We start from the raw sequence: 23,797 nt of genomic DNA on the forward strand, positions 1-23,797 counted from the left end.
GTCAGCAGGAGTATGAGGAGAGTTCCAGTTGATTAAGAAGCCCCCATGTTCTTGACTAATAGTGCCTTTACACGTATGAACAGAAAAACGTGGGATTCTAACCCAGCCTCTGTTCCTTACAGGGACCAGCCTCGTACCAACAGAAAAGCCTAGGACTCTAACCTAGCTTGTTGCAGAGAAACCCAGGACTCTTACCTGGCCTTGGCTTGTCTAGGGCTCTAATCCAGCTTCTAGAGTATACTCTGAGTCCTAAGAATCAAGATCTGTCCTCATTCCGCGTCAGTGGACATTTATCCAGAGCACTGGGTTTTGGAGTCGGCCTCACCACTGGATCCCCAAACCAGCAAGCAGACCGGAGACACAAAGTGTAGGTAGGTGTGCCCTGTGAGGCCTGGCTGTCGCATCTGAGGATTCAGTGGTGGTTCTGATCCAGATCTGAATCATGGCACCAGAAACTGTTAAAAAGAACTAGAGCTGGACAGAGGTTAAAGTAGTAAAGATAAATTTTATTCAGAAAGACTATTGCAATAGGGGGAGAGTGATTCAGTTATATATATGTATCTCTAACTGAATGTATCTATTCTCAGTCACCCAGCTTTAAAACACCACCCCCATCTCGCCTCTATCTTTTCATCTAGCCCCTAACCTCCCCGCTTTTTTTCCTGGAGTCTTTTGAATTAAAGCCCAGACACCTCATTTCACAGCACAGTTTCATTCTGAGACCCTGCTGTGGTGTGAGAGGTTATACAAACAGCTCTGGATCCGAAGCCGGGCCAGGGGTTCCTGCCCAGCTCGAATTTACTTACTGGGCAATCTTGAGCAAGTTATCTCCCTTCTTTGGGTTAGCCTCCTCATCTGTTAAAGGCAGATTCTGGCTCAGGTAGAGACTGAGATCCCTCGCTCAGGAAAGGAAAGGCACTGTGGGCTGGAGCCAGGCCCAGAGACACCACCCCCACCCCTGGCGCCCCCTGCGGGCCCCCTGGGCTTCTGGTACCAAGACAGGGAATAAACAAACAAGTCGAGGTAATTTCCCGCTTCCTTGGAAACAAAGCTGGGGTGGTCTGGAGAGGCGTGTGGAGAGAAGGGAGAGTGCCAGGTGGAAAAGGGCCAAACAGGCCGAGAGATGATGATTTCTCTGCCCTGCGGGGAACATCTGAGGACACCGAGGCCAGATGTGTTGATTTTGCACCCTCCCTGGTGTGATAAGATCCCCCTCGAGAGCGTGTCTTTATTCCGAGCCAGCCTGCTGAGGGGTGGACCCCAGCCTGCTCTGGTCTTGCCTCCTGTCTCCGGAGCACATCTCCTCTTATGGAAGAGCCCCAGCTGCTCTTGCACTGTCAGCGCGGCGCCCGTGAACGCACCCTCTCCAGCTGCACTCTCAGTGTCTGGGCGCCCGCCAAGTCCTGCCGCCTGCTGCCCCTCCCCGCTTGGTGGATCTCCTGCTTCCTTCCTCTATCACCACCTTCCATTCTCTCTTGAAGAGCTGGTTATTGATCTTGGCCCATTTCTCAAAGTCGCTGCACTCTAATTCCATCTGTGCCACATCTTCCCCCAGGGGACTGGCCGGTCAGTCTGTCCTCCTGGGTTTGTTAATGGTGATGCTACATGACATGGGGCCCCCCTCCCAGGACGAGCGAGTGCCCGAGATGGAGGCTCCATGTCCCTGCTGAGGAAGATCAGGTGGTCTGTGCCCACAGAACCTGCCTTGTTGGAGGCTTGCCTCCATCCTGAGGTTGGAACCTGTAGGAAATTGGGTGGCTTTGCTTGTATCTCCCAGTCTGAGAAGTGTGAAGTTTGGGGATGGGGATTCTTCTCTGCACCCTGTCTGCTACCACCATCCCCCCACATCATTGCGAGTATCCAGAGGGCCGGAGGAGTCTGATTCACCCAACTGCCCAGGTCAGGGACTGGCACAGAGCAGGTGTCAGTAAGTGCTGGCTGCACAGGAGATTTGCCAGGAAGGATGGCCGGCTTCTCCCTCTCCAGCCTGCGTGACCTCAAAAGCCAGAAGAACTGACTGGCCAGTCCTAGTTGAATCAGCAGCTCAATGCAGAGGGCTTGGGGAAGAAGGCACAGAATGTGATTTCCTGGGTCTTTCAGCATGGCGATTGGGAGCTGGCCTCAGGAAGCGCAGACGTTCGGGAGGCAGAGTGAGGGCCAGACCCACAGGCCCCCTTTCCCCACATCTTTCCCTTGGGGGCCCGGGGTGGAGTAGGGGAGAGCAGGCCTGGCAGGCTGCAAAGGGCAGCATTGAGGTTAGGGCCTTACCTGATTTCTCATGTGACCCAAGGCAAGTCATGGAACCTGCTTTTCTGGAAAAGCAGAATAATCATTCCAACCCAGTTTACTTTTCAGGGGGTTCTTGGGAGGAACAGCTGAGAGGGTCCTAGAAAGGACTCAGAAGTGTCATAGCAGAATCGTGTCTAAATGTCTGTGCTTACGCCCTGGTCTAGGTGCGGTGTGTGCGACCCTCTGGCCAGCAGGCCTGGCAGGCCGGGTGACCCCACCCTGTACTGAGGCATCGTTAAAGCCTCTCCCGGCCACCTTAGACGTTGTAACAGAGACTGCCGAGAGTACCGCCAAACTGTGAAGTAGGCTGGGGAAGGTGGGGGCAGAGGAAAGTCATCTTTGCACCTAGTTGAAGAGAAGTGGTCCAAAACAAAATCCAAAATAAAAATTGCCATTTTTATTTGCTGAACCTAATTTAAAACTAAAACATCAAAGTGTCTCTTCCTCCATCACTAGAAATCAGATGACAACTGGAGAGGACTGGTCCTTTCCTCCCGTGAGGGCTCGAAGAAAAACAAAAACCCCTGTGCAGCCCCTGGCCTTTCCTCGGCGTCCCCTGGGGATGCCTGCAGGCCACAGCAGGCAGCTGGAGGCAGCAGAAAGAGAACTCTGCCTGGTGAAGGCTCCTCTCTGCTTCTTTGGGAAGCTGATGGGAAGCCAGAGGTCACAGAGCGTTGGAGGCCTGGCTTAAAGCCACCAGTCAGGCCAAGATGAAACATCTGCTCAAGTCTCCCCAGGCACCTGGCTGGGGGTGAGTGGGAGGAAGGAATGGAGAAAACTGATGCTAAACCACAAATTAGCACCCTGGGCCTTGGCCCTGAAATGGCCTCTGCTGGCATAGGAGGGGGTGAGACTAAAAACAAATAAATAAAAGTGACACCGTGCCAAGGAGGGAGGATGACAGGCCCGTGGAAGCACGCTATGTCAGGCTTGAGCAGAGATGAGCCAGGGCATGATGGCTTACAAAACTCCTCGTCTGGGGCCAATGGCATCAAAATGCAGACAGCCCACGGGGCTGTGGGGAAGGGGCCATTTGTTGGAGGGACTACAGTGGGGATTCAGGCTGAGTCTGGTGGGCTCACCAGGTGACCCCCCATCTTTTGTTGTGTCTTGTTTTTGGCATAACCACCACAGACCTAGAACTAGGCAGCCCTGGCTGCCCTCTACTGGTGATTTCTGGGAATGATTGCAACACAGCAGCACCCAACCTGCAACCCAAAAGGGCCAAAAGAGAACCAGCTCCCGGGGAGGACCAGGAGCGGCTGCACCTTTGGCCGGGCCTCCCAGTGGCGGGGCTGGCAGCATCCCCATCAGTCTGAGTGGGTTCCTCCATCTCTGCCTGGCTGCAGAGGGAGGGGCCCAGGACAACGAGGGCCTCTGGTGCTCACTTCAGAGGCATCGAGAAGAATTTGTTCCCAGACTTGCAGCGGATCTGCTCGGCGTGCGCACGCAGCAACATCTCGGAGTCTTCAAACTCACCCACGATTTCCTTAAACCAGGAGAGCACCGTCACATTAAGGGGAATCAGGGACCCAGAGGGCACTGCAAACAAAGCCAGCCTACTGAAATCCTTCAGAGGTTAGGCCTGCTCAGGGCAGGCTGAGGGCCACGCAGGCGCCAGGCTCTCCAGGTTACCTTGTCTAATCAGCTCTGCAGTCTTGTGAGGTCAGTCCTATCATCCCAACTTTGCAGATAAGGAAATGGATGCTCAGAGCCCTGGACCACAGAATCCAGTAAAACCAGGCTTGGGACCTGGGTCTACTGGAGCCCGAGACCGGAGCTCCTTGCTGCCTCCAGAATGATTAGACCAAGAGCAGATGTGGCTACTTGATGATGGCCCACAGGCTGTGTCCCGTCTGCACATGTGTTGTTTGGCTCACAAAATGTTTTCTTAAAAAATACATTGGTTGCCAACATTTGAAAATAGAGGGATTACCCACAAAAATTAAGATTTCTCGCTTCTCTTGAAAAACAGAAGTGCTTGCAACACGAGGTCCACATTCCTGCATGGCAACTGCCTGCACCAGGGGTGAGTGCCGGCTCCTCTGAGGGCACTGACGGGAAAGTGAAAGATATCCCCTACGTATCACAATACGAGAAAGGCTGTGAGGGTGGACGTTCTTTAGACCTGGTGCGTTTCACTCATTTCCAGCACCTGCCAGGCCCCTGGGAGCACCCGAGCCTTTGACCTCTGGGTGAGGGTCTAGGACTTCAGAGGAGGCCCGCAGCATCCTCTCAGATTAGTGTTCTAGGGCAGGGCTTCTCAAATTTTAACATGCACACAAATCCCTAGAGATCTTGTTAAATTCTGATTTCTTAGATCTGGATTGGGGCTTGGGAGTGAGTGTTGCTAGTAAGTTCCCAGGTGGTCTGGGACCGCACTGTGAGGAGCAGGGTAAGGTGCTGGGGTCTCCGGCTATGCCAGGTATTTCCTATGCCAGGATTCAGGTTTGCACGCCTAATCCTCAGCGCCTGTCAGCTCCCCTCCACCCCCCAGCTTCTGGAGTTCAGCACCTTCCATGCTCCTGCCCTGGGAATTCACCTGTAGTTCCCGCAGGCACTGCCCTTCCAGCTGGAGACGTGCATCACCCACGCACCAGGCCAGACTGATGTGGAATGAGGGGTCCTGCAGAGGAACGGCGGGGAGACAGGCGGTCACCTGGATGTCGTGGCAGGCTCAGACCTCACAGCAGCTCTGTGACAGAGTTGTCACGGTATTCCTGCTGCATCCCTGACCTGATTCATGGGAGACTAGATCCTCAGTGTTGATCCCAAGCACCTCCACAAACAGATAAAATAGCTGTGGGTTGGTCCCTGCTATGGACTGAATTGTGTCCCCCAAATTCATATATTGAAGCCTTAACCCCCAGTGTGATGGTATTTGGAGAAGGGGACTTTGGGAGGTAATTAGGTTTAGATGAGGTCCTAAAGGTGGGGCCCTCATGATGGGATTAGTGCCCATATAAGAGACGGCAGAGAGCTGCTTCCTCTCTCTTTGCATCATGTGAGGACACAGTGAGAAGATGGCCATCTACAAGCCAGGAAGAGAGGCCTCAACAGAAACTGACCGTGATGGCACCTTGGTTTTGGACGTCTAGCCTCCAGAACTGTGAGAAAGTAAATTTCTTTTTTAAAATTAATTAATTAATTAATTAATTATTTTTGGTTGCATTGGGTCTTTGTTGCTGTGCATGGGCTTTCTCTAGTTGCAGCAAGTGGGGGCTACTCTTCGTTGCAGTGCGCGGGCTTCTCATCGCGGTGGCGTCTCTTGTTGCGGAGCACAGGCTCTAAGCGCATGGGCTTCAATGGTTGTGGCGCTCGGGCTTTGTTGCTCCGTGGCACGTGGGATCTTACCGGACCAGGGCTTGAACCCGTGTCCCCTGCATTGGCAGGTGGGTTCTTAACCACTGCGCCACCAGGGAAGCCCGAGAAAGTAAATTTCTATTGTGTAAGTCATCCAGTCTATGGTATCTGGTTATGGCAGCCTGAGCTAAGACAGTCCTGTTCTCAGAGGCTCTCCTTTACATATCATAGAGAATCATTACCTCTGGGATGTGGAAGAGAACACATGTCCCAGATTTAATGTTTTCTGATCAAAAACATTTCAAGAGATGACATACTTTTTAAGATGAACAAAAACCAAGACGTCTAAAATTATAAAACTCTAAATTATCTCCACTCAAATTCATACTTATATCTCTCAGCATAATTTTAAAAGACTATATCAAGCAAAACCACTGGCCCTTTAAAGCCTTGATATTCGACTTGGAGTTCAAGTTCCCCTGGAGGGCACGGGGCAAGGCACAGGAAGGTATGCGAAGCTGCAACTCTACCTGGAGTGTCAACGTGACTAAAAAGTATTGGGGAAAACTACTTCCTAAAAAATATAAAAATAAACATGGATACATTATAGAGTAGAAGACATAAATCTCATGCATATTGAAGAGATAACAGAAGATTTGTAAGAAATGTTGGACTTCCGCTGGGCTGCATCCGACTACACCTCAGACCCTCAACTCCCCAGGGTTGTGTGTCCTCTGAGGGCTGGCCGAATGGACACTTCCCACGGGCAAGTTCTGGAGGGCTCTTCGGTTTGCCTCTAACAAGGGTTTCTTTAAGGCTGATTTTATTCCTATTAGAGATGGGTCAGTGGAGAGAAAAAGACGCTGCTGATTACCTGGTAGAAAGTGGTGAGGTCAAACTCCTCCATGACCCTGTCCACCTCGGAAACCAGGTCCAGGAACTGGGTGTGTCCCGAGGTGACCTCGAGTCCAACAAAGGTCCTGGGGGGAGACAGAGGTGGAGACCACACGGTCATGAGACGCAGCCTCTGAGAACAGAAACCATCCGCGAGGGGGCAGAGGATGCGACAGAGGAAAGCCGGGAGGGAGGTCTGGGCCGTGAGTTCAGTTCGCTTCCCCGCTCTCCGAGCTGGCTCTCCATCCTTCCCCGGCTCTAATCGCACATTTCCCCTCCTTCCCCAGGGTCTAAGAACCCTAGCAGGGCCGTCTTCATCCGCCGCTGCCAAGTCTACGGACCCCCGGGCTGCGGCGCCCAGGCTCGCCGGCATCGCTCCCATGTCGGACTCTCTCTCCAGGGCTTCCCTCTCTGGCACCGGCTCCCTCCCGTCAGCACCCTCTCATCTCTAAAACCCCTCTCTTGAACCCACACCCTCAGCCAGCCCCCATCCCATTCCCGGTAAAACTTGCGTTCCGATGATTTGTCTCCCTCGGCTGTCTCTCACGCCTCCCCGCCCATCTTCAGTCCACTCGGCCAGGAACCGCTCCCGTCAAAGCTGCCAACCACCTCTGTGTTCCTGAACTCGGATATTTCTCTGTCCTCACCTTGGCCGCTCCGCAGGATCTAACACAGCTGACTCCTCCCTCCCTGAAGCCCTTTTTTCTCTTGGCTTCCAAGAGACCACCCACCACACCGTCCTGGTGTGACCCCACCTCTGGCCTCCCGTTCAGTCTCCTCTGCCGCCCTCTCTTCTTTCCAGCCTCTAAATGGTCAGGGGCTGCAGAGGCGGCTCCGCCTGCCCTCCCCAGCCGGCTGATCTCACCCAGCCCTGCTTTCAATATCACACAGCCCGATGGCTCCCACATTTCTATCTCCGGCTGGCACCTCTCCTGTATACCCAATTGTGTATGCGACTCTTCCACCCGGGGGTCTCATAGGCGGCAAAATCCACCAGGTACAAAGCAGAACTTCCGATCTTCCTCCCACAGGTGTTTCCCATCACGGACAATGGGGCCATTTATCTATATTTACCTAGCTGTTCAAACCTCAAACCCAGGAAATCTACTTTGATTCTTCCCCTTACTGTGCACAGACCCAACCCACTGGTAATTCCAGTTGATTCTACCTCTAGTATATCGGGAATGTGTCTGCTTCTTGGCTCTTCCACTGCCATCGACCTAAGCCAGGCCACCACTGGTGCCTCACCTGTCTCCTGTCTGCTCTCCCTGCCTCCAACCTCGCTCTTTTGTATCTTTTCTCCACTCAGGAGCCACAGACACAGACACGATAGGGCCGGACTGATGTTTACAAACGTAAATTGGATCACGTCTCTGCTTAGATCCCTCCAATGGCTTCTGTGACACTGAAAATCCAAACTCCTGACCTTGACCTTGAAGGCCCTGCAGGAGTTAACCCTGCCTGCCTCGTCTCCTGACACTCTCCCACGTGCTCCCCAAGTTCTACTTCACTGGCCTCCTCCAACATGCCAGGCTCTTTCCTCCTCAGAGTCACCTCCTTGGCTGTGTCCTCTGCTTGGAGGCTCTTGGGGCAGCTCTTCCCAAGGCTGATTCCTTCTTGTCCTCATGTCGCCAGCAAATGCCACCTCGCTAGCGCCCTCCTTGGCCACTTGCTCCAGACTATCGTTTCACGCGGTAGTTATTAATGATCTCATTTCCTTGTTTATTGTCTGTCTCCCCTGCAGAATGTGAGATCCCACAGAGCAGGGACTATGCCGACCTTTTCACTGCTGATCTGTAGTGTACAGCAAGTGCCTGGCACCAGGCGGTGTTTAACTAATTTGTGCAGCATAGAATGAATGAATGAATGAGTGAGCGAATGAGTCCTCTTCTTAGAGGTGCTGAGAGCAGAACGCAGCTCAGATCCAGTGAGTGGATCTGACAGGGAGGCTTGCTTTGAAGCCTTGATAACAACAGTTTCTTATGTTCATCTCATCCTTGAATGCTTTTATAAAACTTGTTTGGTTCATCTGAGCTTCACAACTGCCCAATGATGGATGCTTGGAAATGTGACAGGATGTGATGGATGATGTGACAGCTTGGAAATGGCAGGTCACAGAGGTTGAAGGTATGAGCTCAATGTTAAATTGCAGACAGAGCTGGGCAGGCACCCAGGTTTTCTTTGAGTCTCAGGCTTTTCCCACTAAACCAAGGTGCTGTTCTCTACCTCTGCTCCTCCTCCCATGCTCCCTGAGTTATTTTTCTTAATGAAAGGTTCAGATTTGGGAACAGCTGCCTTTGTAGTCATAGGGCCAGTTAAAACACAAACACACAAAAAACTGAGAGAGACAAGGCCCCCTCAAGTCTTTACTCCAAAGAATCCTCTTCTGGAAACAACTGGGGGCAGAGTGGGGAGACCCACCTGGTCTTCTCTTGATTGGTGTAAATCTTTACCCGGTTGGCAGTAAAGCAGAATCTGAAATTTAGAAGAAGGACCACATTTCAGGAAGAATAATAAGGAAAAAAATCAGAGAAAATAGTGTATATTAAAAAACATCACTTTGAAAATACAGTTAACTCATTTCACATTTAGTATTGTCACCCTATTATACAGGTGGTAAGCTGAACCCTAAAATATTAGAGCTGGGCAAGACCTTAAATAATCACCCAGTCCAGGTAACACATAGCTTCACTCAGATGCTAGCAAAAATTTTACTTTATTAAGAGCAGTTGATTCCAATAAGCGATTTGAGACTACCTCAGCTTTACTGATGGGAACTGAGAAAGTCATCAGGTTGGTGATAATAGATCACTTAAGAGCCAGTTTTTTTCTTTGCAGGTTAACAAAAGACAATTCTGATCCAGTGTAAGCAACAACAAGAACATTTCCATGTGCCTGGGCTGAGCTTGGAGATCCTCATACAACTCTGTGAGGCAGATGCTATAATGGCACCCATTTTACAGACACAGAAACTGAAGCTTGGTGAGGCTGAATTTGGTGAGTCACAATTTGAACTTCAATCTGCCTGATTCCAGAGCCCTTGCTGTCACCTGATGCTTTAGTGAGGGGTCTCTGTTGGTGTGAGATTGGGGCAGAAATACCCGGTCACCCACCTCTCAGATCAGTTACACGGGGACCATCAAATTCAGCCAGGTAAGTGCTCTGACCCTGGCTGGTTCCACCGGTGTTCTCTGGGACACGAGGTGATCTCAGAGGGACAAACTGGCTTCCTGCCCTTCCTGGACCAACTTGGCAAATCCCATTACAGGAAACACTCATTTTACAGGCTCCAGGCCAAGCTCTCACCCTCATCTGAGGGAACACAACAACCCAGCTTGCCGGTTAGAATCTCACAACTTGTCCAAGGGCACGAAGTCAGTTAACTTTTGGCTTTCCTGTCAGCCTTCAGCCTCCTAGTGCGTCCCTTCTGGGGAAAATGTAAGGGGTGATAGAACCAGCAGGAGCTTGGTTAAGTGTAGAGCACCTGCCAAATGTCCTGGAGTGGACATGGGGTGTTTGCACCCAACTATAAAGGGTAATTTTATGCATTGACTTGACTGGACTAAGGGTTGCCCAGATAGCTGGTAAAACATTATTTCTGGGGTGTCTGTGAGGGTGTTTCCAGAAAGATTAGCATTTGAATTGGTGAACTGAGTCGAGCAAATTGCCCTCTCCAGTGTGGGTGGGCATCATCCAACTTTTCAGAATAGAACAAAAAGGCAGAGGAAGGGCAAATGCATGCTCTCTCTGCTGGAACGGAGACTTCCAGCTTCTCCTGCCCTTGGACATTGGGGTCCTTGGTTCTTAGGCTTTCAGGCTCATATCAGTCATTACGCCACCAGTACCCCACCCCTCCCTGGTGCTCAGGCCTTTGGACTCATGCTGAATGACACCACTGGCTTTCCTGGTTCCCCAGCTTGCTGTTGGCAGATTTGGGACCTGACCTTCATAACTGCGTGAACCAATTCCTACAATGCATTTCCTCATATCTCTATTTCTCTCTCTATCCTATTGGTTCTGTTTTTCTGGGGAACCCTAATACAGATTTCGGCACTGAGAATGGTTCTAGAGGAACAGAATTTTAAGGATGAGTTTTCTGAATTGGTTCTGGGGTTCCTGGAATTCACTTTCTAATCTGATTAGATTCAAAGATGCTAATGACTCTATCTCCAGTAGTAAAGAGAGCACTGAGAGTCCACGCACCAACTGTTTATAGAGATGTGAAAATGTCTTCCTTGATACCCCTCATCAGCCATTTATTAGAAGCAAGGAGCTAAGTGACCCTATATGATACTTGCGAACATTTTTGGAAAACTAAGGAATATAATGATGTTGGTTGGTTGCTCCTAATGTTGCTGGACAAAGTGGTAAAATAAAAAGATGAGCTCAGGGTATTGAATTCCCAACTCAAGCATAAAGGACCTAAGAGCTTCTCGGTGTGCCCTAAAGGAGACCTTGATTCCCTTTAGCTGCAGGGCTGAAATTGCTGAAAATCAAACCCGGAACCTTATCCTGCCATTTGCTGAATTATAACACAAGTTGAACTCCTCGAACAAGCAGGATTTTAGAGTTAAAGTGAGGGCACTGATTGGGAAAGTATGGGGACTTGTGGGAAACTCTGATGAAGCTGGGCGTATTGAGCCCTTAAATTCTTTTTTTTTTTTTAATTTATTTATTTTATTTATTTTATTTTTGGCTGTGTTGGGTCTTCGTTGCTGCGCGCAGGCTTTCTCTAGTTGCAGCGAGCGGGGGCTACTCTTCCTTGCGGTGCGCGGGCTTCTCATTGCGGTGGCCTCTCCTGTTGCTGAGCATGGGCTCTAGGTGCGCGGGCTTCAGTCGTTGTGGCTCGTGGGCTCAGTAGTTGTGGCTCGCGGGCTCTAGAGCACAGGCTCAGTAGTTGTGGCACACGGGCTTAGTTGCTCTGCGGCATGTGGGATCTTCCCGGACCAGGGCTTGAACCCGTGTCGCCTGCATTGGCAGGCGGATTCTTAACCACTGCACCACCAGGGAAGCCCGGGCCCTTAAATTCTGATGAGTCTTCTTGGACGCAGTGGAAGGGTCCTCCCCCCACGGGTGTTATGGACCTTCCCACCTCTGTCTGAGGGGATTAACCCTGCATTGCCTGAGGAAATGGTAATGGCCTCCCCTGAGGCAGATGCCAAGAAAATGCTGAGTCCCCTCAGGACCCACCTCCAACACCCCTCTTTGCTTCTAGACCTGTAACTAGACTCAAGTCCCAGCAGACCCCCTAAAGGTGAGGTACGATGTGTGGCCCACGAGGAGATGTGCTACACTCCAGAACTATTTGAGTTTCCTAATATATACAAGCAGAAATCCAAGGAATGTGTGTGGGAATGGATATTAAAGGTGTGGGGTGGGACTTTCCTGGTGGTCCAGTGGTTAAGAATCCACCTTCCAGGGGCTTCCCTGGTGGCGCAGTGGTTGAGAGTCTGCCTGCCAATGCAGGGTACACGGGTTCGAGCCCTGGTCTGGGAGGATCCCACATGCCGCGGAGCAACTAGGCCCTCGAGCCACAATTACTGAGCCTGCGCGCCTGGAGCCTGTGCTCCGCGATAATGAGGGGCCCGCGCACCGCGATGAAGAGTGGCCCCCGCTTGCCGCAACTAGAGAAAGCCCTCGCACAGAAACGAAGACCCAACACAGCCATGAATAAATAAATTAATTTAAAAAAAAAAAAAAAAAAGAATCCACCTTCCAATGCAGGGGACGCGGGTTCAATCCCTGGTCGGGAAACTAGGATCCCACATGCTGCGGGGCTACTGAACCTGCACGCCACAACTAGAGAGAAGCCCGTGCGCCACAATGAAAGATCCTGCATGCCGTGACTAAGCCCCAACACGGCCAAAAATAAAAATAAGTGAATATTAAAAAAAAAAAAAAAGGTGTGGGGTAATGACGGAAGGATCAAAAGTGGGATCAGGCTGAATTTACGGATATGGGCTTGCTAAGCAGAGATTCGGCATGTAATGCTGCAGCTCCGGGAGTTGGAAAGGGGTCTGTTTGGTTAGATGGCTGAAACACGGACCAAAAGGTGGCCCACAGTGAGTGAACTGGAAATACCTGGCCCGCAAGGTGGGCGTAGTTACCGTAAAGGACAGCAGAGTCGAAGCAGCAATCACAATAGTCTGACTTGCGCAGACATAGGGCGTTGGCTGTTTCTAGAAGTGACATAGATAGGAAGCCTACTAAATTCTTCCTTCATCTGTATAAGCAGAAAAGTTCTAGGCCAAGTGAGCCAAAGTCTAACTTGAATCATAAAGGCAGAGTCATGGCCCCTCAATTCCCAGAATGGAGCCAGTTCACAGACCCAGAGCCGCCTGAATGAAGGGGAGGTTGGGTCCCCTTGAGGAAGGACCCTGGTACACTACTACAAATTTATACTGTTAATCTTTCTCCCAGCCTTCCCCAAAGGGACCTATGCCATTTTACCAGGGTAACTGCGCACTGGGGAAAAGGAAATAACCAGCCTTTCGGGAACTACTGGACATTGGCTCTGAAATGACACGAATTCCTGGAGACCAAAAATGTCACTGTGGCTCATCACTCGGAGTAGGGGTTAATGGAGGTCAGGTGATCAATGGAGTTGTAGCTCAAGTCCATCTCACAGTGGGCCCAGTGGGTCCCCAAACCCATCCTGTGGTTATTTCTGCAGTTCCAGAATGTATAATTGGAAGAGACATACTCAGCAATGGGCAGAATCCATCCCCACACTGATTCTCTCACCTGTGGAGTGAGGGCTATTACGGTGGGAAAGGCCAAGTGCAAGCTATTAGGGCTGCCTCTACCTAGAGAAATGGTAAATGAAAAGCAATACCGCATCCCTGGAGGGACTGCAGAGATCAGTGCCACCATCAAGGACTTGAGAGATGCAGGGGTGGTGACTCCCACATCTCCATTCAACTCCCATTCTGTCTGGGCAGAAGACAGATGGATGACAGTGGATGATCATAAACTGATGATTGGAGGTGGTGGCTCCAATTGCAGCTGCTCTTCCAGATGTGGTTTCATTACTTGAGCAAATTAACACATCCCCTGGTTCCTGGTTTGCAGCTATTGATTTGGCAAATACATTTCCCTCCATCCCTGTCCACAAGGACCAGAAGCAGTTTACTTTCAGGCCAGCAATGCACCTTCACTGTCCTACCTCAGGGCTACAGCATCCTCCAGCCCTACGTCCTAATTTACTGTAGAGGGTTTGCTCACCTTTCCCTTCCACTAGATATCACACTGCTCCAGTACACTGATGACATTATGTTGACTGGACCTAATGAGCAGGAAGTGGCAACTACTCTAGACTTATTGCTAAGACGTTTGTGTGTCAGAGGGTGGGAAATAAATCCAACTAAAATTCAGGGCCTTCTACCTCAGTGAAATGTCTAGAGGTCCAATGGTGTGGGGCATATCGAGATATCCCCTTTGAGATGAAGGATAAAGTATTTTTGAAATAAGGTATGTACCTTTTTTTTAAACATAATGCTATTGCACACTTTATAGACATAACTTTTATATGCATTGGGAAACCAAAAACTTCGTGTCATTCACTCTATTTTATTCTGGAACAGAACCCACAATATCTGTATCTGATCTGAATCAGCAGCCACATATGGTGCTGTTTCTCTTGTAGCCAGGATTCACGGGGCCAGGAATCAAGGGGTAGACATGGGAGTGGTACCGCTCACCATTGCCCTAGTGATGCATTAGCAAAATGTTTGCTTCCTGTTCCCACAACTTCATGCTCTGCTAGCCCAGAGGTCTTAGTTCCGAGGGAGGAATGCTTCCACCAGGAGACATAGTGCTTCCACTGAACTGGAAGTTGAGACTTGCCACCTTGCCACTCTGGGCTCCTGTACCTTTGAATCAACAGACAAAAGAGTTGCAGTGTTGGCTGGGGTCATTGATCCTGACTACCGAGGGGAAATTGGACTACTATTCCACAATGGAGATATGGAAGAGGATATCTGGAATACAGGAGATCTGTTAGGGCATCTTTCAGTATTACCATGCCTACTGATTTCAGGCCAATGGAAAACTACAACAACCTAATCCAGGCAGGATTAGTAATGGCCCAGACCCTTCGGGAATGAAGGTTTGGGTCACTACCCCTGGTAAAGAACCACAACCATCTGAGGTGCTTGCTGAAGGCAAAGGGAACAGAGAGCTAGGTAGTGGAAGGTAGTTGTAAATATCAGCTACGACCATGTGACCAGTTACAAAAATGAGGACTAAAATCGTCATGAGTATTTCCTCCTTATTTTGTTATGAATACGTCTGCAAGTATACATACAGGATACCTCAGGGACATTGCGGGTTTGGATCCAGAACCCCACAATAAAGTGAGTCACACAATTTTCTGGCTTCCCAGTGCATATAAAAGTTACGTTTATACTACACTGTAGTCTATTAAACAAAGGCATTATGTCTAAAGAAACAATGTACATACCTTATTTTTAAAATACTTTATTGCTAAAAAATGCTAAAAAACCATCATCAGTGAGTCATAATCTCTTTGCCGGTGGAGGGTCTTGCCTCGATGTAGGTGGCTGCTGACTGATCAAGGTGGTGGTTGCTGAAGACTGGGTGGTGATGGCAATTTCTTAAAATGAGACAACAATAAGGCAAACGAAGTTTGCCGCATTGATCAATTCTTCCTTTTATGAATAATTTCTCTGTAGCATGCAATGCAATGCTGTTTGATAGCATTTTACCCACAGAACTTCTTTCAAAATTGGAGTCAATCCTCTCAAACCCTGCCACTGCTTTATCAACTAAGTTTATGGAATATTCTAAATCTTTTGTTGTCATTTCAACAATCTTCACAACATCTTTACCAGGAGTAAATTACACCTCAAGGAGTCACTCTTTTGCTCATCCATAAGAAGCAACTCCTCATCCGTTAAACTTCTATCATGAGATGGCAGCAATTCAGTCACATCTTCAGTCTTCACTTCTAATTCTAGCTCTCTTGCTGTTTCCATCACATCTGCAGCTACTTCCTCCACTGAAGTCTTGAGCCCTTCAAAGTCATCCACGAGGGTTGGAATCAACTTCTTTCAAACTTCTGTGTATGTTGATATTTTGACCTCTTCCCATGAATCACAAATGTTCTTAATGGCATCTAGAATGGTGAATCCTTTCCAGAAGGTTTTCAAATGACTTTGCCCAGATCCATCAGAGGAATCACTATCTATGGCAGCTACAGCCTGATGAAATGTATTTCTTAAATAATAAGACTTATAAATAATAAGACTTGAAAGTTGAAATTACTCCTTGATCCATGGGCTGCAGAACTGATGTTGTGTTAGCAGCATGAAAACAACATTGGTCCCATTGTACATCTCCATCAGAGCTCTTGGGTTACCAGGTGCATTGTCAATGAGCAGTAATATTTTGAAAAGAATCTTTTTTTTTCTAAGCAGTAGGTCTCAACAGTGGGCTTAAAATAGTCAGTAAACCATGCTGTCAACAGATGTGCTGTCATCCAGGCTTTGTTGTTCCATTTATAGAGCACAGAGTAGACCTAACATAATTCTTAAGGGCCCTAGGATTTTTGAAATAGCTAATGACCGTTGGCTTCAATTTAAAGTCACCAGCTGTATTAGCCCCTAACGAGACAGTCAGCCTGTCCTTTGAAGCTGTGAAGCCAGACACTGGCTCCTCTCTGGCTATGAAAGTCCTAGATGGCATCTTCTTCCAATAGAAGGCTGTTTCATATATTGAAAATCAATTGTTTAGTGTAGCCACCTTCATGAATTATCTCAGCTAGATCTTCTGGATAAGTTGCTGTAGCTTCTACATCAGCACTTGCTGCTTCACCTCACACTTTTATGTTACAGAAATGGCTTCTTTCCTTATACTGCATGAACCAACCTCTGCTAGCTTCAAACTTTTCTTCTGTAGCTTCCTCACTTCTCTCAGCCTTCAGAGAACTGAAGAGGGTTAGGGCCTTGCTCTGAATTAGGCTTTGCCCTAAGGGAATGTTGTGGCTGGTTTGATCATCTATCCAGACCACTAAAACTTTCCCCAAACCAGCAAAACGCTTTCTTATCATTCTTGTGTTTACTGGAGTAGCACTTTCAATTTTGTTCAAGAACTTTTCCTTTGCATTCACAACCTGGCTAACTGGGACAAGAGACCTAGCAGCTTTCAGCCTACCTCTGCTTTTGACATGCCTTTCCTCACTAGGCTTAATCATTTTTGGCTTTTGATTTAAAGTGAGAGATGTGTGACTCTTTCTTTCACCTGAACACTTAGTGGCCGCTGTAGGGTTATTAATTTCAACATTGTTGTATCTCAGGGAATAGGGAGGCCCAAGGGGAGGGAGAGAGATGTGGGGGAATGGTAGGTTGGTGGAGCAGTCAGAACACACACATTTATCAATTAAGTTTGCCCTTTTATATGGGCGTGGCTCCTGGTGCCCCAAAACAATTACAATAGTAACATCAAAGATCACTGATCGGGGCTTCCCTGGTGGCGCAGTGGTTGAGAATCTGCCTGCTAATGCAGGGGACACGGGTTCGAGCCCTGGTCTGGGAAGATCCCACATGCTGCGGAGCAACTAGGCCCGTGAGCCACAACTACTGAGCCTGCGCGTCTGGAGCCTGTGCTCCGCAACGAGAGGCCACAATAGTGAGAGGCCCGCGCACCACGATGAAGAGTGGCCCCCGCTTGCCGCAACTAGAGAAAGCCCTAGCACAGAAACGAAGACCCAACATAGTAATCAATCAATCAATCAATCCATCAATAAATCTTTAAAAAAAAAAAAGATCACTGATCACAGATCACTACAACAAATATAACAATAATGAAAAGGCTTGAAATATTGCAAGAATTACCAAAATGTGACAGACACGAAGTGAGCAACTGTTGTTGGAAAAATGGCACTGACAGATTTGCCACAGAGTTGCCACAAACCTTCAGTTTGTAAAAAATGCAGTATATGTGAAGCACGATAAAACAAGGTTTGCCTGTACATATGTTGAGCAAATATCTTTTTCTTCTCTTATTCCCTTATCATGTAACATAAGATGTAGTGACTTTATACTAGTATTCAAGTATTATTAATTTTACATCATAGTATTCAAGTTATGGGCTTTTAGAAGAGTAAAAAGTATCGCTCAAGAAGATTACCTCCTCTTCTGGGGAAGGGATTAATGCATTTTCAGATGTACAATGGATGTTGTATCATGTTAGGCAGAATTATGACCTTGTTGTGGTCTTAATTTAGAGATTAAATATGATTTAAGAAGATGCATATAAGTGTCAAGTTGATAAGGGGTGGACTTGAGATGGTTAATTTTATGTGTCAACTTGACTGGGCTAAGGGATGCCCAGATAGCTGGTAAAACATTATCTTTGGGTTTGTCTGTGAGGGTGTTTCTGGAAAGATTAGCATTTGAATTGGTGAACTGAGTAAAGCAAACGGCCCTCCCCAATGTGGGTGGGTGGGCATCATCCAATCTGTTGACCGCCTGAATAGAACAAAAAGGCAGAGGAAGGACAAACTCCCCCTCTCTGCTTGAGCTGAGACGTCCATCTTCTCCTGCCCTCCAACACTGGCGCTGCTGGTACTCAGGTTTTCAGGCTCACACCAGGACTTACACTATCAGCCCCCTGATTTTTAGGACTTTGGAATCAAATTGAATTACACCACCGGCTTTCCTGGTTCTCTCCTTGCAGATGGCAGATAGTGGACTTCTTGGCCTCCATAACCACATAAGCCAATACCTATAACAAATCTCCTCTTATGTATATTTGTATACATCTTATTGATTCTGTTTCTCTGGAGAACCCTGACTAATACATCAACCAACACCCTTTCTCCTGGTGATCTTATATAGGAGGACTGCTCTCCCATTTTGTGCTGGTAGAGTGGTCAACCTGCCCCCACCCAGGGGTGTGTAGTTGACAGGCCTGGACAATCAGAGCATAGCATTCCCTCAGTCACAGCCATAGAATCAAAGGTGCATTACCCACTCTTGGTCATCTTAGGCTCAACCAGTCAAACCTGAAGAGGCCACCCGGCCCAGCTTCCTTCAGGACACAGGCTAGGAAACACTGCGCCAGCAGGACAGCACCAGGGAGGGCCAACCCAGTGGTCCAGGGGCTGTTCCCTAAATGAGCAAGAGAACAAGCTATATCACCCACCCCACCCACCCCGGGGAGCAATATCTCTTGTAATAGCCCTTGCACAAAGCTTCCAGAGGTCCCAGCAAGGGACTTGCCCAGGTAGAGAACCACCGCATGCAGGGAGGCCCAAGCCATGGTTTCCCAGGAGGGGCTTAGTTCACTCACAGTCTTCCCAGCCCAGACACGACGTGCTAATAAGTCATTTTTACCATAAGTGATGTGGCCCGAGAACACAGCTGGCATTCCATCTTTATCCAGGGACACAGCTAGAAGCAGGATAACTGAAGCATTCTCATGTAGAAGGGGAAAGGACTTGGTGCCATCTGACATCTCCCGGTCCCATGTATGAAGCCAGTGCTACCTCTAAACATTTTAGTTACACCAGCCTATAAATTCCCCGTTTAAGCCACTTTTGGTTGGATTTCTGGCACCTGCGATCAAGAGGGTCCTGACTAACATACATATGACTCAATAAAAAGAGGGATGGGGGCTGGATTAGGTGGAGAGATGAATTTTAGTCCTGAGTCTCTGGCTAACTGACTGAATTGGAGCAAATCCCTTCCTCCTCTGGCCCTGAGTAGGGGCTACAAGAAATGGGCAGTCCTCCAATGGTGCAGAGTAGTTCTACGGAATTCCTGGGCCTTGGGCCTCCTACACTGCGAGGGTGGGGCTTTGGCTAAAAGACTTCTGTTTTTCTCTCTCTTACACAGCTACACATCAGGGATCTGTGTGACATCTCATCAGAAGAAAGGACTCTGCAGATAAGACCAGGAGGAGAAAACCACCACCTGGATGGCTTCTTAGGCTCCTACTAGAAGCAACATTCAGAGGATCCAGAGGAGGATTTCTGGGCTCTCTCTCTCCTGCTCAGTCATTCAACAAACATCCATTTGATGCCTATAGTGAGCAAAGCACCTGGAAAAAAGCTGTGGGGTAATTCAGAGAGCAGCCGCATTCCTGGCCTGCAGGAACTTGGGCTCCAAGAGGGAGATGGGACATGGGGATGACTGAATATGGATATGAGGATGAGTGGAACGAGCACTGGGGTGTAGACGAGCACAGGACAGCAGGGTCCCTGGGACTGAGGAATTCTGGAGGAGATACCAATTGGGACAGCCTCAGTGAAGGAGCAGTGCTTTGATCTGGCCAAGTCTAGAAGGAGAGGCATTTCTAGTAGAAAGAAGAGGTATGAAACAGTCAAGGGAAAAAAAGCCTAGGCTGGCAGATAAAACCAGAGTGGGAGTGAGCTCTGATCGTTCGCCAAGTGCCACGTTGAGGGTACGCGTGATCTCATTCACTCTCACAAGTCCCCTCTGAGGCAGATAGGTAACCCGCACATAGGTAAGGCTTGGAGGCTTCCAGAGCTTACGCGGCACGCCCAAGGGCACGTGGGATGAAGCGCACAGCAGGCAGCTCTGGGAGATGTTCGGTGTGATAACCTTTAGGTTTGCCTGCTTGAAGGGGTAATGCATCCCACAGGTCCATCCCCACAAGAGCTCAGTACAGGAAGAGGAGCCTTGAAGGGGAGGGAGATGAGGGGCAGAGGGAAGCACTGGGCACTCACCTCTGGAAGGAGGCCACGCGGTCTTTCAGAGCCTGCACGAAGGGGAGGATCCAGTGATGGCGCAGAACCACGCTCTGGGACAGGCTGAGGTGGAAGGCCTCCATCCTTACCAGCCGGGAAACGTATGTCTGTGCGTGGGGCAGCAGCACGTCAAGCAGGTCCAGGAACTCCTCCCTGGCTTCATCTGGAGGGGGAGGAGTGGAGAGGGTGGGCCATTCTCTTAGCCAGGGCGGCATGGCTGGATGAAGCCCAGAAGGCGGAGAAAGGTTTTTGAGAGCAGCCTATGTCTATGTATTTTGAATAATACTTTAATATGCATTTATGGCTATAGAAATAACACATACATGCTCTTTGAAAAGAATTCAAGTGAGAAAAGAAATATGTGACAGAGAAAGGAGGGGCCCCTGATATCCTATGACCTACAGCAGTGGTCTCCAAACTACTGTGATTGCACAGGCCATTAGTCAAACAAGCTCGCACACATACCCGCAATAAATGTGTATTTATTTATAAATTACAAACATGTGCTACACTGCAAAATTATGTGTGTTATAAAATGTACACTTGGAACAACAGAAATTTTAAAAGATGAGATAAAGAGAAATACATAAAAAGGTTTTAATACTTTTCTCTCTAATGGATCATCTTGATCCCTTCCCCAGGCACATACAGCCCACTTTCAAGATACTGCCCTAGAGATAAAGGCTGTCAAATGTGATGCCTATTTCCCCAGCCTTTTCTCAGTGCATGTACTAACATATATATCTTATTTGTTAAAAAAGATGAGGGCATACCAGTTCTTCCATTGGCTTTCTCCATATAACACTACATGTTGGCCAGCCTTCCTCTCATTACATAAATCAAGCTCATGATTACAGCTCCACAGTAACCCATAATCAGAAACAGTTCATTTCTTTAATCAGACATTTATTGGACATTTAGAATCTCCTGATAGACATTTAGAATGCTCCTAATTGTTCATAAAGACAAAGAACGCAACAAGGACCACCACTGTATTTTCACAGATTATTCATTTTTTTTAACCAGACATGTGACTAGAGCTGCATGGTTAAGAGTCTGCTCACAACTAATAAGTTACTCGATTTGCTCAAGTGCCCTGTGGAGTAGGCAGTATAGAGAATCATTCTCATCCTGTGGATGGGGAAATGGAGGTTCTAAGAGTTTACCTGATCTAACACAATGTAATAAGAGCCACCACGTTCTCCGTGTATCGTGCTAAGAACTTGACAGAGATTATCTGATTTAATCTTCACAAAAGTCCTAGAGGATAGGTATTACTACTATCCCCATTTTAGAGATGAGGAAACTGAGGCTCTGAGAAGTTAGCAAGTTACTAAAGGGCACACAGAGTAGTGGGTAGTGGAGTGAGGTCAGACTCTGAAGCCTGGGCATTTTCTGCCTGCCACTCACTCATTAGGGCTAGGGTGGGGTGGGACTGGAGGCCAGCACACCTACAGCCGTCTTTGAAATAAAGTACCAGCTACAGCTGCAGTCTGGGATGGCCTTGACACTCTGCCCTAGACCCTCCCTTGGTCACATCCTCATGAGCAGGGAGAATAGTATACACAGGGTTAGTAAAAAATATTTCAGGCAACGAATTCAAAACTGAACTGTACAGCACAGGGAACTCTTCTCAATATTATGTAACAACCTAAATAGGAAAAGAATTTGAAAAAGAATAGATACATGTATATGTATAACTGAATCACTTTGCTGCACACCTGAAACTATCACAACATTGTTAATCAACTACATCCCAATATAAAAACAAAGACCAGAAAACCTGAAACCAAGTTAACAGAAAAATTCCCTAGTTCTTGAAACTTGTTCTCTCTCTGTTGAGTTAATCTCTTTCCCACTACCAGTGTCAGGGGTTTCTGGCTTCTTCCTCCTGGTTGGGGCCAGCTTCCTCCCATAAGGGGCACCTGTCAGTGCCTCTCATGCATTACTCACATGGTACATAGACGTGGGTGGCCCAGTTGCCCCGCTCGTGGGGAAAGGTGCGCACCCGGCCCCCATGTTTTGCGCTATCATCTGCAAGCCTCTCCTCGGCGCCTGGGAACATGTCCAGCACACTGTCAGGTACTGGCAACTTCTGGCTGGGAAGGGGGCTCTGGCCCCTGCAAGAGAAAAGAAGAAATCGAGCACATTTAGCCTCTTAGCATTCTCTACCTCTGTACACACAATGAAAGTTGTAACCCCTTGTACCAGGTGAGTCTGCGTGTCTATTTCTCACCAGGTGCTGTAAGCAGCTTCTAGATAACCACAAAGCTCTTTCCCCAACACTGTCTCATTGGGGTCTCCCAACGGCTCGCGGAGGCAGACTTTAGCAGGGAACGTGGTCCCCATGGAAAACAACGGGGCAAGTGGCCATATGTGGTTCAGAGGTCACATGCCCTAACTGGACAGGCCTCAGCTGGAGTGACACTTGCTAGCTCCGTGGTCTTGGGCAAGTCATGTGCCCTCTGTGGGCCTCAGTTTCCTCATCTGTACAGTGCACTGCAACCTGATAGGGCTATTGTGAGATGAACCGCGAGACTGCTTGAAAAGCACTCAGGATGCACCAGGCTTGGCAATTAAGAACTGAAGCTGCACAAAGTGGGAGACTTGGATGGTTTTGCTCACTGCTGAGTCCCCAGTCCCGAGCCTGGCGCAGAGAAGGTGCTCAATGAATATTTACTGGATAAAGGAAAACACTCTCCAAATGAGGAAGCAGACCTAGGGTGGTACAGCGGTGCGCGCTGGGAGACGAGTGGGCCAGCGGCGGAGGCTGGGCCCAAACCCACGTTTCCTGCCTCCTAACCTTGGCCTAGCCGGGTGGGGGCACTCCGGGGCGCTGTCCTCCGGATCCTCCTTTCCCCCGGTGCCCCTTTTCCTTCCCTCGCGAGCAGCCCGGCACCCTCCCCAACCACCCCAAAGCTCGGGTCCGGTCCGGGTGCCTAACCGCACCCTCCCCAGAAAGTCTTCCTCGCTCCTCACCGACTGCAGCCTCCAGTCCCCGGCCGGACCCGGGCCCCGGCCTCAGCCTCATCCTCGGAGCCGCTGCTGCTGTATCCCACCAGGGGCGCCGCACTCATGGGGGACCCCCTCCGCTTCGGCACAGCCGGCCCGCCAGCAGTCGAACCACACCCGGAATTCCTCTGCGCCGGAAGTGCTCTCCTAGGGGCGGGGCCCGGATTAGCACCGCCTCGGGGCGGGGTCTGGGGCGGGGCCCGGCAAGACTCGAGCAAAGAGGCTACCCACCCAGACCACGCTGCTTGCTGGCCCGCCGCGGTTTGACCGCTACCTGGAGCCTCCCGGGACCGCCATCCTCCGTGTGCCCATTAAACAGATCGCTCTCGGCCCTGACCTCTCTGTCCGCTGCTCGGTCTGCAGCAGCTCGGGACCTCCCAGCAGCAGATGGTCCCTGGGTCAGGGGTCAGCGCACTAGACTCATCGGAGTCTAGTGCCCTCGCCCTTGCCCTCGCCGTCTGGACGGGGTCAGAGGTTCCGGGGCCTCTTCCTCAAGCCGGCCCAAAGTCCGAGCTCCGGGGTCCCCTCCGCTAAGAGCGAGCTGAACAGTCAGAGGCGGGTCAGTTC

At 49.3% G+C, this 23,797-nt stretch overlaps 1 protein-coding gene across 2 annotated transcripts; it reads right to left on the reverse strand.

The window, feature by feature from the left end:
* Positions 1 to 2,664: 2,664 nt before the first annotated feature.
* On the reverse strand, positions 2,665 to 23,355 carry USB1 (U6 snRNA biogenesis phosphodiesterase 1). Of its 2 annotated transcripts, XM_061173500.1 has the most exons (7): positions 23,198 to 23,355; positions 22,172 to 22,338; positions 20,198 to 20,381; positions 8,908 to 8,961; positions 6,467 to 6,572; positions 4,832 to 4,915; positions 2,665 to 3,778 (listed from the first exon to the last, which is right to left on the reverse strand). In XM_061173500.1, the coding sequence occupies exons 1-7, from the start codon at positions 23,293 to 23,295 to the stop codon at positions 3,674 to 3,676; spliced, it is 798 nt and encodes a 265-aa protein (XP_061029483.1). In that variant the 5' UTR covers positions 23,296 to 23,355; the 3' UTR covers positions 2,665 to 3,673. The 2 variants fall into 2 exon arrangements, with proteins under 2 accessions (XP_061029483.1, XP_061029484.1); XM_061173501.1 differs by lacking the exon at positions 4,832 to 4,915.
* Between the last annotated feature and the right edge of the window lie 442 nt (positions 23,356 to 23,797).

This window comes from Eubalaena glacialis, chromosome 18 (assembly GCF_028564815.1).
Source record: "Eubalaena glacialis isolate mEubGla1 chromosome 18, mEubGla1.1.hap2.+ XY, whole genome shotgun sequence".
NCBI classification, from domain to species: Eukaryota; Metazoa; Chordata; class Mammalia; order Artiodactyla; family Balaenidae; genus Eubalaena; species Eubalaena glacialis.

Bases quoted from the DNA above. Each gene is read 5' to 3' on its own strand.
- USB1 (XM_061173500.1), bottom strand. From the start codon at position 23,295: ATGAGTGCGGCGCCCCTGGTGGGATACAGCAGCAGCGGCTCCGAGGAT. The intron at 6,573-8,907 runs GTGGGTCTCCCC...GTCTCCCCCCAG, and splicing joins ACCAATCAAGAGAAGACCAG to GACCTTTGTTGGACTCGAGG. The intron at 4,916-6,466 runs GTAATCAGCAGC...GTTCCTCTGCAG, and splicing joins ACCTCACCACTTTCTACCAG to GACCCCTCATTCCACATCAG.